This window comes from Anser cygnoides, chromosome 1 (genome assembly GCF_040182565.1).
Source record: "Anser cygnoides isolate HZ-2024a breed goose chromosome 1, Taihu_goose_T2T_genome, whole genome shotgun sequence".
Taxonomy (NCBI): Eukaryota; Metazoa; Chordata; class Aves; order Anseriformes; family Anatidae; genus Anser; species Anser cygnoides.
In genome coordinates this window covers 6771573-6787658 of record NC_089873.1, presented here as the reverse complement: position 1 = coordinate 6787658, position 16086 = coordinate 6771573, and the positions used below count along the sequence as shown (strand labels likewise).

The 16086-nt window shown below is 39.5% G+C and overlaps 1 protein-coding gene across 2 annotated transcripts; it reads right to left on the bottom strand.

Moving 5' to 3' along the window:
• Positions 1 to 554: 554 nt before the first annotated feature.
• Positions 555 to 16086, bottom strand: SEC61A2 (SEC61 translocon subunit alpha 2). Of its 2 annotated transcripts, none has more exons than XM_048062495.2 (12): positions 15909 to 16086; positions 14732 to 14799; positions 10823 to 10888; positions 9057 to 9135; positions 6399 to 6530; positions 6145 to 6254; positions 5371 to 5524; positions 4282 to 4442; positions 3006 to 3203; positions 2586 to 2777; positions 2355 to 2431; positions 555 to 1662 (listed from the first exon to the last, which is right to left on the bottom strand). In XM_048062495.2, the coding sequence occupies exons 1-12, from the start codon at positions 15913 to 15915 to the stop codon at positions 1476 to 1478; spliced, it is 1431 nt and encodes a 476-aa protein (XP_047918452.2). In that variant the 5' UTR covers positions 15916 to 16086; the 3' UTR covers positions 555 to 1475. The 2 variants fall into 2 exon arrangements, with proteins under 2 accessions (XP_047918452.2, XP_013052557.3); XM_013197103.3 differs by lacking the exon at positions 15909 to 16086 and adding an exon at positions 15562 to 15711.

The window sequence follows — 16086 nt, the reverse complement described above, 5'->3', positions numbered from 1 at the left end:
ACCTGCATAAGGAGGTGACAATTTATTTCAATCTAATCATTTCTAGGTAAATCTTCTGCCCAAAAACACAACCTCTTCAGTGCACACTCACCTGCTTCTAATTATCTAAACCACCACCACAACTTAAAGGTTAGGATCTAAAAGTCGTCATCAGCATATAGTAGTATCAGTCTTGCCTCTGAAATGGATGAGCATGCAGAAACAAGGAAGACTTTCCTAACTTAGAAATGAAGTAGAAACCTTCCTTAAGGTTCTACCTTCCCAAACAAAACCACAAAGTTACTTTCAAGTGTGAAAGACAAAAGAACTCAAAATAGAAAATCAAAGGGAAAAAGCGAGCAGTCCCAGGTGAGCAGAAAACCTCAACGATTTTAAGGGGAGGAAACTTGAGATTTATTTTTTTTCAGCAGCCTTAATTATATTTTAGAAAGAGAAAGGGTAAACAGGAAAAAAAAAAAAAAAGGCCTTACAGACCTACCTCACTAACAAAGCCTGTTGGAAATTACTAAGAACTGCATATGAATTATGTACATTGCACAGAAAAGAGACAGGAGAGAGCTTAATTAAATAAGTTTATTGTCTAACGTTTACACTTGTTACATTGCCGCTGTAAAGTGCGACAACATAAATAGATTTTCAGCAGGAACTCCACGTTCCCCCCCCTTTTCCCTTCTATGAACACTGCTTTAGGAACCAGGCCTTGCTCTTTAGACTCACGAAAGCAAAGTGGACATGAAGTTTCAGTGGCACAGTTTTCACAAGTACATGTTTCAAACAAAACTACCAGGCTGACTTGCCAGCGTGACAGCAGCTATCACGCGCTGTCTCACAGGAAACCCAGGGCAAGAAAGCAGCGCCCCGGTCCTCGTGATGCAGCAAATCCACCACCAAGCCAGTGCACAGGTGAGATGAGTATCAGTCTCTGGTAAAAACGTTTGCTCGTCCACCCTTAGAGCTAAAGGAAAGGTGCCTGGGTGGAGGCACCGCAAAGGAATAAGGAGTGCTGAGTTCAGCGATGGGGAAATGCAAGTTAAAAAAGTATAAAAATTAAGGTAAAATACAGGCTACAAATCAATTCCATTAAGAATACTGACACGTGGCAATCTGAATGGAGATTTCTTTTCTTCCTATTAAGGACTGGGAAATAAATTTAACGTTTTAATACTGTGCAAAAATGTTTACCAACATCGAACTGATACATTTTACCATCTCACTGTAGTGTTTCAACAGCAAGGTAGATGAATTGGTTTCCAGCATTACAGGCAACACTAGATATACTTAAACGAGATAATGTAAACTTTATTCTTAAGGCAGCTGGTACTGATGCTGCACACAGGCGTGGCTCGATGCCCATTACATTAACGGGACACGGAGCACTTCAAAACAAGTAAAAAGAAAAGAGCATTATTGGACTAAGTGACGCATGTTGTCAAAATACTTTCCCTTTCACACAAAACCATGAAATATTTGGACATCTAGAAAAATAACGCGCCCACTCCTCCAACTTCTGCTTGCTCTTTTACAAATATTTCAAAATACTGATAAATAATGGTGACTGCAAGCAGAATGCCAGTGCCTGACCCGATGGCTCCTAGGAAGTCAGCTAAAACCGAAAGGGCGCCGATGCACAGCCCACCAAATGCAGCTGCTGTCGGGATGTACCTGTAACAAAAAGTACTCGTCTTGACACCTTTTCCTACAAGGGTTCTAGGAATATATCTACTCCTGAAACAACCAACTCGAATATTTAGGGATGAGTTTAGCATTGCAATTGGAACTCTGCCATTACATCTTACGATCTTCTAAATTATATTTGTACAGCGTAGAAACAAAAATAAATATTCACTGACGGGAAAGCTGCATAAGTAATTGACCACCGGCAAAGCTTTTTAGTTAACAGGGTAACTTTTTTTCGTTATATGCATACTATGTAACCTCCACAGGACTGAAACCAATGACTTAAATATGCAGGGACAAACCTGCCTTGCAATCTACACCTGCACGCTTTGCATACTGCATCAAGTACCACTTCTGTAGCGTCATCTTAGTTCAGAAATGGTAAATTAAACACCTGGGAAAAATCAAGGTTTCTTCCTTTTAAAAACACATTCGAGAATCAACCCAAATTCCCTCCTTATTCTGCTTACACAAATAATCTCCAGGTTAATCTCTGACCCACTGCTATATAAATCTTTTGCATTACCGGGACAGAAGACAGCTGAATGGGAAGGATCTTGACATTTGTACTGGAAACAATCCCTGATTTTTCCAAGCGTATCTGCTCTGGTTGACACCTTCCCAGCCCTCTTCCCCACCCAGCAGAGCAGCACAGCTGGAGGTCAGCACTTCCTCACCTGTTAAGCTCGTGAACCATTGAAGTGTCCCTGTGGCCTCTCATCACCATTTGCTGTTCTTTGAGTTGCTTGGCAACCTGCGGAAACACGGCTTTATGAAACTGCTGCGGTGTTTCACAGTCAGCTGGTGTTTAGTCAGAGCAATAACCGATCAGTTAGGAACTAGTCGGTTCTAAATTAGAGGCAGTGTTTGAAAATACAACCATTAGGCGCGTTTAGCAGAACACCTACGTCTTTCGCTGAGGAACCAGACACCTCAATCCAAGTCTTCGAGAAGAACGCACAGGATCCCAACATAAAAGTGATATAAACTATGACATGGACGGGATCCTCAAATATCGCACCCATGGATTCTGGAGGGGACAAGTAGTAGCACAGGCCACCAACAGGGTAAGAACGAGCAGGGCCACCACCACTGACATCCTGGGAGAGGGGAAGAAAAGAAACAGTTAGTTCTCACAGACCTCACCTTCCTATCCTGTGTTTACAGAGGAATTCCTCTTCAAGGTTTAAAACAGCTTTTCCCTACAAATGTTAGGAAATAAGCATTCCAATTTTCTGCTGGTTAAGTACCCAAGTCTCACCATAAAGTAATAGAGATATGTATTTATATATAATTTTTAATTTTTTTTTAAGTGATGAAATACTTACTGCCCACTGTCCTAGTAAGTTCACCAAGAAGTTGCCACTAAAACGAACAGACAACATCTGGGAAATAACATAGAGGTTCGACACTAAGGCAGACTGCAGAATGATGGGAATGTTGGAGGTATAAAAGAGCTTGATAGGATAGCTGCTGTACTGTCCGCGATACCGTGCAGACTTGATCGGTAAATCAACACGAAATCCCTACAAGAAAGAACACAAACGCATCAAGTTTATTTCTAAGACAGAAATCATTCCTAGTGTGCCTAAAAGCTATCCCTGAAGATATCTGCTAGATAAACAAGGAGTGCAAACTCGAGGACAGTAAAGCCCAAAGGCTTTCTGCTGCAGCCTGCCTTACAGATTTTAGGGATTTGTAAGTGTTACTGCTTGGTCGCGTTACATTCTTTTCATATAAACATTCTCTCTCCAATGCTAAGTAACATTCCTCTAAAATACACTTACTTTACAGAATATGGTTTGATAAAACCCTTTAATGGCTTTTAACTTAACTGGTGAGCATCAGGAGACTTACATTTGCAAGTCCAGCCTTTCTGGGGTGGGCTCCTATCTCAGTAGGCCCAAAAAAGCCACATGAATTTGAAAACCACAGAATTCAAGTGTTGTTTTTTTTGCCAGCACTCACTCTCAACAGCTCGAAAAACATCACGTTTTGGACACACCCAGCAAACAAAACAAAACCAAAAAAATATATATATATGGGTCTATTTTAGTACCCATTTTAGCAAATACTCAAATTTAAAAATAAACAGCTAAGTATTTCAAGAAAATCTGGGGAAGTGGGAGGGCAGGGGGGAACACGACACAATCTATTAATTACACAGCCATTTCCTGAACAAATCTGTATCATGCATGCCCCAAAGAAGCAAGGTTCTCCAGCTGTGGCCAAAGGTGTTATTTTTTAACTCAGCTACGAATATCAAGGGTATTTGTTGTGCGATACAACCACTGCAGTTCCAGAACCCATTTTTAATACAAATACTCTGACAGCCCGTAAGGTATCTAACAGAATGTGAAATCACATCACTGCCTGCATACGGGTATGTGTGGCTATAAAGTTTAACAGCTGTACTGTCACAGAGGCACAGTACAGTACTGATGTAACACTATTCAAATAAAAGAATTCTTTACTCAAAGCTGAGATAATTCAGCTATTGTAGTTTTGCAATTTTTTTTTTCCCCAGCGATTGCACTCTCTGGAGTCCAAGCACTTCTACCTATGCAGTTTCACAGAGCTACTAAGAGAAATTTCTCATTTCACCTGAAAATATATGACAACAGCAAACACAAATACTGTAGCAATCAGATTCATGAGATTGGGCAAATTCTGTCGGTAAAAAGCCTCCCGCAAAGCACGGACTTTGTCGGTTCGTGTAGCCAGAAGATGAAACAAGGCAATCACAGCACCCTCAAACTCTGTTCCTACAAAAAGCAAAAAAGAAACGAAGTTTTAAATGGTACATTTAAAACAGATTTTAAAAAAATCTTCACAGCTTTCTTCAGGAAATTTTAAAAGTGACATGTCTAAAATCAGATTCAATAGGACATAAATCCTGTTACAAGAAATGTATCACAATACAGTGTTCTAATTCACAGAAGGGAGAATAATCAAGATTATTCTTGGTTAAGAAAAAGAAAAAAAGGTCTCACACAAAAGAATCTTTTTCTTTTTTCTTTTTCTTTCTTTCCTGGGGGTAGGAGGAGGATTGGAAGGAAGAAATAATAAAAGAGGAGAAAAAATAGCTTTAGAAAAGCAGTAATAAACCACAGCAGAGAAAAATACTGGAAGTCTGGTGAAAATGAGAGCTAACTAAATCCTGGCTCAGAATTTAAGATAATTAACTAGATTTCATTAATCTAATTAACTTCCTGATGCAAACACAGGATGTATCTTGGCTTGGTATTTCCAGAGTCCCCGGACAACCAGATATTGGCTGAGGAACAAACAGATGGCAGTCTCTGAAGACTCAAACAAGCTTTAAGTAATTTGGAGGCAATAACTGTGACAGTAACCTATAGCCACAAACAACAGTTGGATCAAAACCAACTCCCCTGAACATACAGAATCTAATCTCTCTTCTATTTCTTCAAAATAAGTTATGCTAAACCAAGGCTATTTCAATCTGGAAATCTAAAATCTTCAGTCAAGGGGCTATAGCTCCTATCTTAACCGCTGAAATTCAAATCAGCAAAAGAAAACTTGCAGGTAATTAATTTATCTTCTTGGAAGTCAGACGACATTCTCATCGTCAATGTTTGACAATTTATTTTAGAAGCTACAGCTGATAAAGCGTATGTATAGCATAAATCCACTGAAACACGTTATAACTAGTTGTAATAGCACCCATACCTCTGCCGGTGTTGATGGTAGTGGGACTAAAAGCCTTCCAGACAATGGTTTCACAGATATTGGTAGCAATAAATAGGGAAATACCGGACCCCAACCCGTAACCTTTCTGCAGCAACTCGTCTAACAGCAGCACGATCAAGCCAGCAACAAACAGCTGCGGGAAAAGAAACAAAACTGAGCAGAAACAAGAATGAATCAAGTTAGGAATTACAGATTAATTACTTGCTTCAGTTGTTTTCATCATGTTGGAAAGTGATCTTTAAGGTTTTTTTAACCTAAATACCATTCATGCAGTATTTCTGCCCTCTCACGTACACACCTGCACATCTCACCTGGCAATAATCTCTGTGACTTTTCAACACTGACGCAAGCAAACGGACTACTCAAAAAGCACTTTTTTTTCATTAAAGTGTTTAAGTCTGAGAATCTACTGATTTGCTTTAAAGGATAACGCCTGAAAGTCAAATCTTTACTCTTAAGTGAGAAGTCCTCTGAGGTACTGAACAGCAGCTGCTGCTTTCAAAGTCTACTAATTTCTACATTTAGAATCAAGCAGCCACTCCTTATCTGAAACATTTGTGATATTAATTATCCTGACTTTCTCCTCCGTTACGGAAGATGTAGGAATTTCTCATATACAGACAGCAGATATGAAGGATGGTGCTTCCTAGTATTAAAAATAAATAAAAGGCAGACAGACATTGAAAGATTGTTTCTTCCAGCCGTACTGCATCTAGCCAGTTTTAGTTACACACAAAATAGCTCATTACAAACCTGAATTATAATAAGAAGACAAATCCCAGCACCCATTTCAGCAGGATCTCCGTACATCCCAGTCATAACATAGACAATGGCTTGCCCGATGGTAATAATCATCCCAAACACTAGAACAGGAAAGAAAGCAAATCCTTTAAAAAAAATCTCCTGGATTCACCTATCGAAGAAATTTCACATCTAACATCATTTATGCAGACTGCTTTCCCAAAAATAAAAAGATGTTCATTAATTTTAATCCGAGCAGCGCTTACATTTCTGAGCCCCATTGAACAAGGCTCTGTCTTTTGGCGTATCACCAACTTCGATGATCTTTGCTCCAGCTAACAGCTGCATGATCAAACCAGATGTCACGATGGGGGAGATACCCAATTCCATCAACGTACCTGACCAGGAAGAAAAACCAATAAAATTGCAATTCAAGCATCTCTCCTAAAGGATTATACACGGAGGATATTAGGCCTGTAGAAAAACTTCTGACCTACAGGGAACATTTTTCATAACCCTTCAAATGGATATTCCAGTACAGGCATAATCAAAACAAAGACCATCATCTCCTCACAGAAGCGTGCTGTGTTAAAAATTTGTAAGCTTGAAGGCAGCATGACAAACCTATGTAGCTTTTCACCTTAAATATCTTTGTGAAACCACGTGAATGCTACAGGTCAACACACACTGAAGCTTAGCAGGCTACAGAGCGAGCTTTTTGCCATGTCATATCAAGAAACCTTTCACCAGAAACCATCTTCTCCTTGGCTGTTTATTCAGTCACTGCTTCAGCTGTTACATTTTACAGAAGTTTAATTGGGAAAACCACAAGAAAGAAGATGCAGATCCACAGAGCCCAACAACAGCACCCTCCGAATCACTACCTCTAGTTAAGAGCACAGAAGTTTAGGATTAAACCAGTTCTTAACAGAACAAACGCATCATTAAGATGTTCCACGCTGCCACCTCACCTACTGGTGCAAGGTATCAATGTTCAACTCCAGACAACTCAAACAGGAAAATATAACTTTGTAAAACAATAATTCTGCAGCATGTAGGTTTATGTTCCAGAAAATCTCTCTGTTTTCCCCCCAGTCACTTCATTTGGTGTAATAAAAACTGAGGCATTGTAACATTGCTTTCACCCTCAAGTGCCACACGCAATAACTGACCTACCACCACATACTTTAATTCAGGTATATTCTCAGCAAGGTCTTGTTTAACTACTGATATCTGTTTGAATTATATTACTTTGTGGTATGGGAACACAACTGAAGATACTCAAGGCAATTAAACTCAGGAAGATAACCCACCTTTTGCCTGTAAAATATACTCTCTTGACTATACAAGAAACATCTTCCACATCACCTTTTTAGAGCAAGAGTATTACAAAGAGATCATTTTTGAAATTTAATTTATCCTTCAGTTCATACCAGAAAATCTTCTCCAGTATGAAAATGCGGAAGATTTATTAAAAAAAAAAAAAAGCTGAAAACCTGGATGAAAATTAAGAAACAAACTACCAAGTGCTGAATCTTCCCACGTTTCTCAAACTAGAACCTTAAAACTAAGAAGAAAAAAAAAGTTTGGGTAAGGACACATTTTACAAGTTTAATATTGAATTAACCCAGACCAAATTACCTCTTAACTATCTTTTACATGAACACTCAAGGGATACAAATAATGCACATTTTTTTCCTGACATTGTCACAATATCCACCAGAGAGATTAAGAGGAGAATCAGCTCACAGTTTTTCAGAGTTCTTTACATTTAAGTGCCATTCTGCTCTCGCTTTTAGCACAGTAGTGTTCCATCATAAAATTACCAGAAAATTATTAATAAAAAGAGTATTTAGACACTAGAGACTTGCAAAGTCTCAATAAGAATCGGTGACAGGGGATGCACGGTCTGTAAGGTCTTGAGGAAGGTCAAAAGAACTAGAAATGGTGTATTCATAGCTGATCAGGCTAGAAACTCATGTTTTCTCAAATTCCACCTCTGTAAAGGGTCCCTTCTCTGGGGGATGTATCAAGCTGTACTTTCCTTTTCCCACAGATATATTAGGAATTTGTTCAGAAACTGCTTCTGGCAACTTCTGCCACTAATTGTAACATGCTGCTTAAAAACACCATGGGCTGCCCCTTCTCTTTTACGCTAAGAGGAAAAAGTGCCCCTCCACACCTTATGAACTCTTTTACCAGAGATCAAGATTTTAATAACGATTTGGGAAAATTAGGATGTCAAAAACTTTAGCCTTTTACCTTACATCCTCCAGTGACATCTAGTCAGTTGACTTAGGTGTAAATTAACTTTCCCTCTCCTGTTTTTTGTTGCCTTCACAGTCTCTCTAGTCTTTCCTTGGCCAGTTACCATTCTGTTTGGGTAGTGACCTCATTTGTAGTCACGCTTGCCAGGTCCTAAGTTTTAGACTTCTAGCATTAGTTTAAATCTTTTATGTATTTGTTTGGGCTTCGTTTGTCTATTCTACAATAAATTACTTTGCGTTTCCTGAACTACAAGCCTAATCATCTCTTCCCTTAGCTTTCCAACCTATCAAATCACCCATAATGACTTATCATCACCCAAGGCGTTGCGAGGCATAACTGATTTGCACACAGAAGGTATTTTCGTTCTTAACTGGCAGGGGAAAAGACTTGATGTCCCATACATTTATCAGGAAAAGACTTGGAAACAGAATCATTCCAAAAGCTGAGAGTCAAGATGAATCTCATTTACACATCAGAGGGGACCCCATTCCTACAGTGAAGTATGTCTCGGATATCAGTCAGTTATTCTGTGTTAAGAACCTTACAAAGTGTTTCCACACGACACCTGGGTTCTACGAAATTTAACAGCCACCCATTTTCTTCCCCAGTCTGTTTTATACCGATAAAAAAACAGAGAAAAGAAATAATCTACTAACCCCTGTTTGACGCAAGAATGACTCGCATCCAATAGAAAGGATCTGCAGAATCTGATGACATGATTCCAAACAAAGGTATCTGTCAGAGCACACAGCAGCATTAAACACATATACAAAGAAAGCTTCCATTAACCCAAGAATCTGAACTTGTAATGATTCATCTGTTACACTCTTTAGTATAACATATTCCTTTTTTTTTTTTTTTTAATTAAACCAGAATGTACAATAACAGAGATACCGAGACCATCTATTTTAATCCTCTAACTGGGGTATGACTCAGAGGACTATGCTATGGAACCTAAGACCCCTTCTGCAGGAAAAAAACAGAACTCCCTAGAAAAAAAGAGTCAGTGCACATAAGCTAGATTACTGAAGCTGAAGATGTAAATGGCTGTTTTAGGCAATTATGGAGTACTACAGCCCAGGTGGAGGGGGGAAAGGGAAAAAAATATAAGATAAATAGGTTAGATACCACAAAATATTAACAGAATGGAGGGGCGGAAAAAAAGGAAAAAAAAAAACCTGCAATATTCCATTTCTTATTCCAGCAAGAACAATGGAACAAACTGTAGCCAAATTTTCTTTGAGAATACAGAAGAAAGGAGGGTTGTTGTTGTTTTTTGTTATTATTTTTAAACAGCCCTAAACAAAATTTATTTTCAGTACAAATTAAAGATCAGGCATAAATTACAACATAAATATCTTCCTCCATCAAATTTAAATATTCAAATTCTACAGCTGGGAATATGTTTTTAAAATATCCTATGTGAAAATGTCAAAGTTAGCCAAGTTTATAGAAAAAATCTTAATTATGCATCTATTTAGCAGCTAGGAAGCACAGATAAACTACACGTTCTTCTATCTCTAGTATCCTTCCTGCCTCGTCCACCCAAAAAGTAGATAGGTATGCGAGCTGGGGTTTAGCCTTTCAGCAGTCCTTCAGTGTTGTAAACATCCAAGTTATAAACTGCTGCCACAGAGCCTGACTGGGATAGAAGTTCAAGTTAATAAATAAATAAAATATAACCTAAAAAGCCTAGGCCTGAAGACGTCTGGTTCATCCTAATGATCTAAGAGGCCTAACAGTTCTAAAAAATAAAATAAATCAAGTAATGCGTGGATCTTCTGCAATATGTATTCTTTAAAAAACAAAGCTATCCATTCATAGCCCTAGTGCAGGTTTCTAAGAACTCCTGCATTTATAAATATTAAGGATCATGTAAATGTTTACAAAGACCCTGGGGGAGGGAGGTTAGCTAATATCTTCAACAATACATTCAAAAACTCAAGTTCTAAATGTCAACTTCAACACCTCAGAAAAACATTTCCCCGCAATCTTTACAACTCATTATCTTGCTCAAGAGGAATCAGGTAAAAGCAGTCACTTCTAGCTCATTTTCAAACTTGTTACTGCTAAAATTTAAATTTAGCTATGAACAGACAGTAAAGAATGCATAAACTTGCTGCTTAGGTTACTCAATGAATAATTATCTCTGCTGTTTACCCTGCAGCCAGTATCACCATTTCATAGGATATTTCACATTTAAAAAAATTATTTCAGATTAAAGAGAAAGCATTAACTTCTAAAAACATATCCATGAATAACAGTGGAATAGTCTTATTCATTTAAATGAACTTTAAATCCTTAACCACAAAAATACGTAACTGAAGCTGACAGGTCAACATGAACAGAGAAAGTCTCACAGTTTTAGCATTCCACATACCGAATATCTCCTTTCTGAAACGCAGGAAGTATCAACACCTACCTGGCAGCATACTAAGAAAATGAAGAGTGTAATAGCTGTCCATAGCACCTTCTCTCTGAACTGGATCTGAAGAACAGATTGGAGACAGAGATTATTGTGCTCGTTGTAGTTAAGAATTTTCACTCCACTACCACATAAGTGCTGATCATCATTCAGAATTAGATGTGAAGACGTTGAGCCAGATGGCGTCATTTCTCATCAGAAATTATTTTTAATATGATTTCAGAGTTTTTAGAAACAGTCATGGGCTTCTGGGTAGTCAAAGAAAGCTTACATGGCATCCGGCAGACAGCGTGCCTGGTATTTGGTGAGTAGAACATGTTTTATATATAGTATTCTAATACAGGGGGTATTTACAGAAAAGCAACAGCATGGCTAAAAACACAAACATACCAGAACAAACACGAAAGATTAATTCAAAAAAAAACTTATCTGCAGTGATTTTATCTCTAGGCTTCAACAGATTGGAGGCACAGTTTTGTAAAGCTGAAAGTTAAGTGACTAAAAACGAGAAGAACCATTAGTTTTGGACAGGAATTCAAACCATTCAGAAGGCAGTTCGTCAAAAGGTGCCACAGGAAGCTTAAATTAACCATTGCAATCACAGACACAGACTACAACGCGATTTTAAAGGATCTTCTTTCCCTCTGAAGTATTTCTGTCCATGCAGATTAGGTATAATTTTTAAAAGATTGTCAGATTAATGATCATCAGTCACTAACGTATTGAGGACATTCTCAGGGCCACAACTTTTGAGGCAGAATACTGTAACTACTGCCATGAGCAAGAAGAGAAGAATCACAAGGTTTACGTTTGAGCCAGAGATTTTCTCAAAGCCTGAGAGAGAAAGAATGCATTTGCAGAGACCAAGAGAGAGCTAAGATTCAGCATTACGTTCAAATTCCCACCTCTCCTCCACGGACTGTAAACCCTGGGAGAAGCGTGTTCTCTGCAGACAAGAGCACAGCAGCTACTAAAACGAGACATGAACTAACATACAAGACAGACACAGCAGAAGTAAGAGATTTCTGCCTCCAACCACTGAATCTGCCTGTAGAGAAGTAACAAGAGAAAGGATCAGTGCCTAGTTTTATAGGCCCTGAGCACCCACAAACAAGAAGCTACAAGCTGAGGCAGCAGTGCAGCTTCTTAAACAAAAACTCGGAAATAATCCATATCTTTGTAAGTGAAGACATGCACTTACTTTGAAGCAAAATAATTCCAGTAATTTAATGTATTTACTGATACAGACTCACTGCTAAAAGAGGCCAGATGCTAAAAATACATGCAGTACAAAGTTAAAAAAAGAAAAATAGTGACAGCAGCAAATAAATCCAGTGTCTTGTGTTAGACCTTATGCAGTGCTGACCCACTTTACTAAGTGCTGTTTGGATTTTATATTTCAGCTTTTAAGTACAGAGTTTTAAAAGAAGAAGAACGAGGAGAACTATCTCTGCAGCCCAAACTTAGCTTCTGGGGTATCAGTCTCTTAAGCCGTGTAACTGCCCAGGCTCTCACTTTAACTACGGTGAACATGAGCATTAGGGAAATTCTGCAACATTCGAATCACAGTTCATTCACAAGGAACAGTCTCTGTGATTCAAAAAGAAAAAAAGAAAAAGGCGGCATCTGAATCTGCATGCCAAGAACGGCAAAATACCAACTGGTACCAAAATATTCCAGCCACAAATGATAACAAGCACAAAAAGAGTACATTTCATCATCGGATCAGATTCAACTGGACATTTTATTCCTTCGACATTTTTCTCACTTACAACCTGTGAAAATAAAGGGACTTGAGCATCATCATCTTGGTGTTCAGAACATTGTGTTCTACTTCGAAAAAAATCTGTGCATATCAGGGTAATACGAACAAATGCTACTAACTACAAAAAGCAGCACTTGCTTCTGGTAACCAGCTTGGCCTGACAACAAAAGCAACACTCCCCAGTGACAGCAAAAGCCCACTTCCCTCATCAGAAATAATGGAAAAATGGTTCAACGGGAGCACATCTGAATTAAAACTTCATCTTCACTGGACAATCAATGCAAGCTAAGAGAAGAGGACTTTTTTTTTTTTAATCTTCATTTCTTGTCCTGGCCTTAACCAATCCACTAAAATCATTACTAATTATGTTTGCCCGTAAGAGTTTGCAAGCAAACAATAAATAAAAAAGAATTACAGCTATACAGAGTGACCTAGGTCTCTTAACAGACTAGACACAAGCAAGGAACATAATGTAAAATGCTCAAACGACTCTTCAGTCTAGGAACGACGTTCCCAAGTATATTTTTCACTTCAAATCTGTACAAAGCTGGCAACCGAGAGTCACTGCCTAGACAGTGACCTAGATAGTGAAAGAGACAAAGTGACCCAAGCAGCAAGGACAAGAATTTCAGCACCTCCCTGGGCATCTTTCATCAGCTGATGGAGGACATGGACAAATAAAGTCTCTCTTCCTCTCTGGCAATGAGAAGGGTAAGAGAAAGAAGCCAAGAGAAAAATCACAACTGTTGCTGAGCTTTACAGAAACCTCAATATCTATAGATTTATCTTAGCTTCCTCTTCTCATCTATTTCATTAGGAAAAATGGGGTAAGCAGATATAACCAACCCATCAAAGGTATGCTCTAAACCGGAACGAGAAGACTGCACTAAGGTTCATTGCTGCAGAAACACAGCACTCAAACTTTGTACTCAAAGCAGTTGCATCCTGATCTGAGCACAAAGTCTGGCTCTGCAAACTCCTGCTCTGAAGATGCCTTTGTCTGATTGATATCAGTTGTTTGGAGACCTGTCCTGAGAGGGAAAGATGCTGGGAATCAGCAAGGAATGACAGACAGGGTGAAGAGACGGGATAAATCCCAATCTTATTAAAAATCAGTCCCAGAGGGGGATAATTGGCAGTTTTTATCACATCTTTTCCATCCAATCCAGCACATTCAGCTACGGTGACTGGAACCAACATCTCTTCATCCAGTCCTAACCCTCGGGAATCTCTCATCAGGGTAAGAGGATTCTCCGTGCTGGTATCATACTTGCAGCTATGTATTTTCTTTTAAAAATAAAAATCAGCATTTAGTTCTTACCTAATATTCACTGGCATGAACATTCCATAAATTTGCTGCTCTAATTAGAACCTTTGTCACCTAGGCAATACATGAGTGCTTGAGTATTAGAAGTTAAAAAAACTTTTTTTTTTTGACAGGGCCGGTCTTTCTGATCCTTCTGATCTGCAGAAATTAACTAGTTTTGATCTAGAAAATAAGCAGAGAACTGGGTTCTAGGGCTATGGGAATAGGTAGGTCAGACGTAAATGAACTCAGTTTATTGGTTTCAAAACAAAGAAAAGTGTCACATTCAGTATGCGAACAGGGAGCAATTATGTGAACTTTATCACAGATCACTTTCCCACCTCATCAAAGGGAAATGGTTATTGGAGTAGGAAACGTTTTGTTTTGTAGGAAAGGAAGTACTAAATGCAAGGTTCCTGAATTCCAGCACAGGCCTTTTAAAAGTAATACCTTAGCCAACTCAAAGTCTAGAAGTGTCACCAGGACTTGAAGCCAATACCAACAGTGTTATCCACAGGAAAAAAGCTTGAAAACTCTGGTTTGGTTACCACCAAACGTAGATCCAGTCATAGGGAGCTGAAAGCAATAAAGTTCGTCTAGAGATAAGACATTAAAAAAAAGAGTTAATACAATTACCAAATGGAACAACTTATCAGAAGGCAGTTACGATTTCATCATTGCGTTAATCTTTCACCTTAACATGGATTTCCTCTCCTCCAAAGAACCTGTCCTACTTTAGGGCCCACTGTTTGTGTTAGTATTATAGCGTGTACTCGAATGGCACAACAATCTTATCTATGAACCAGTAAAAGTAAAAACATAATGTGGCACTCACCTTTCTTTCCGGCTTCTGGATTTCAGGTAAAACCGCACAGAATGGCTTAATAACTTCCAAGAATTTAACTGTTCCAGAAAAACAAACCGAAAAAAGAACAAGAGGGAAATATTTTAACGAACTTACATGAATTTATAAGACTTCTTACGACTTTATCTATCTTCTAGGGAAAAAATAAAATGTGAAAACACTTTATAGGGCAATTATTTCATCAAAACATACTCTAATTCAAGCTTGAAAAATAAATCCCTTTTCTTGAAGCTGTTGAAAAATGGGTAAAAATGTGGAAGAGAATCCTTTTTTAACACATATTTGGCCCATCCTCTATTCCTCTAATCATTTGTGGGAGAAGTAACACCACATGTATCACAAGAAGTGAACTAAACTATATTCAATTTAAAAATAAATGGAGTATATTCCATATATGTGGAATATATATATTGGCCTGTGCCTGTTAAACACAGCAGCAAAGGATGCTAAAGAGTACCTACACAGAGACCAGCACCCTGTGGTTTACATGTGCATGTAGGTGAGAGAAAAAAAAAAAAAGAACTCAAATACTTTTAGAAACCTTAACTTAAATCACTGCAACACCTATTCTGACCAGAACTTTGTGGGATTTTACTTTAACTTTTGGTCCATCTCTGCTCACAGCTTCTCCTTTAAAAACACAGAAAAGCTCAACAGTTTGAGCTCTTTTTCTGGAAAACAAAAATAAATAAAAAATAAATCCAGAACGTACAAAGGTGGGCAATTTCCCTGCCAAAACCTGCACGGTATCCCCAGCGCCCCCCAGACACACACATATTTGGATATCCACCAAAACCCACCAGAGGCTCCCCTTCCACCAAACCGCACTCGTTACGCTGCGGACCGAGGTTAGGCAGCTTTTTGGGTCGAAATCCCATGATTTATGCTCACACTCCCGGCTGGGCCAAGCTTCTCCTTCACCCCCCTCACAGCTCATCCCACAGCCTGGCTTCACGCCCCATGGCGAGCCGGGGGGGGGGGGGGGGGCGGCATAAAAACCCACCCCAAAAAGCTCCGACCACCCTCGCCCTGCCGGTGGGCGCTACCGACGCCCCCCTTCGTCTTGCCCGGACCCCCCCGGGCCATGTTCTCCCCTCAGGGGGGCAGCGAGGAGGATCCCCACGGCCGCCCCCAGCCCGCTACTCACTGCCCATGGCGGCGGCGGGGCCGGCTCTGCCTCAGCCGCTGTCACCGCCGCTCGCCCTCCCTCAGCCGCCGCCGTGACGTGAGGCCGGGCGCAGGGCTCCTCCCTGCTGGCATGGCGGCACCCGCTCCTCCTCCTTCTCCTCCTTTTCCTCCTCCTCCTTTTTCCTCAGGAGCCAGGG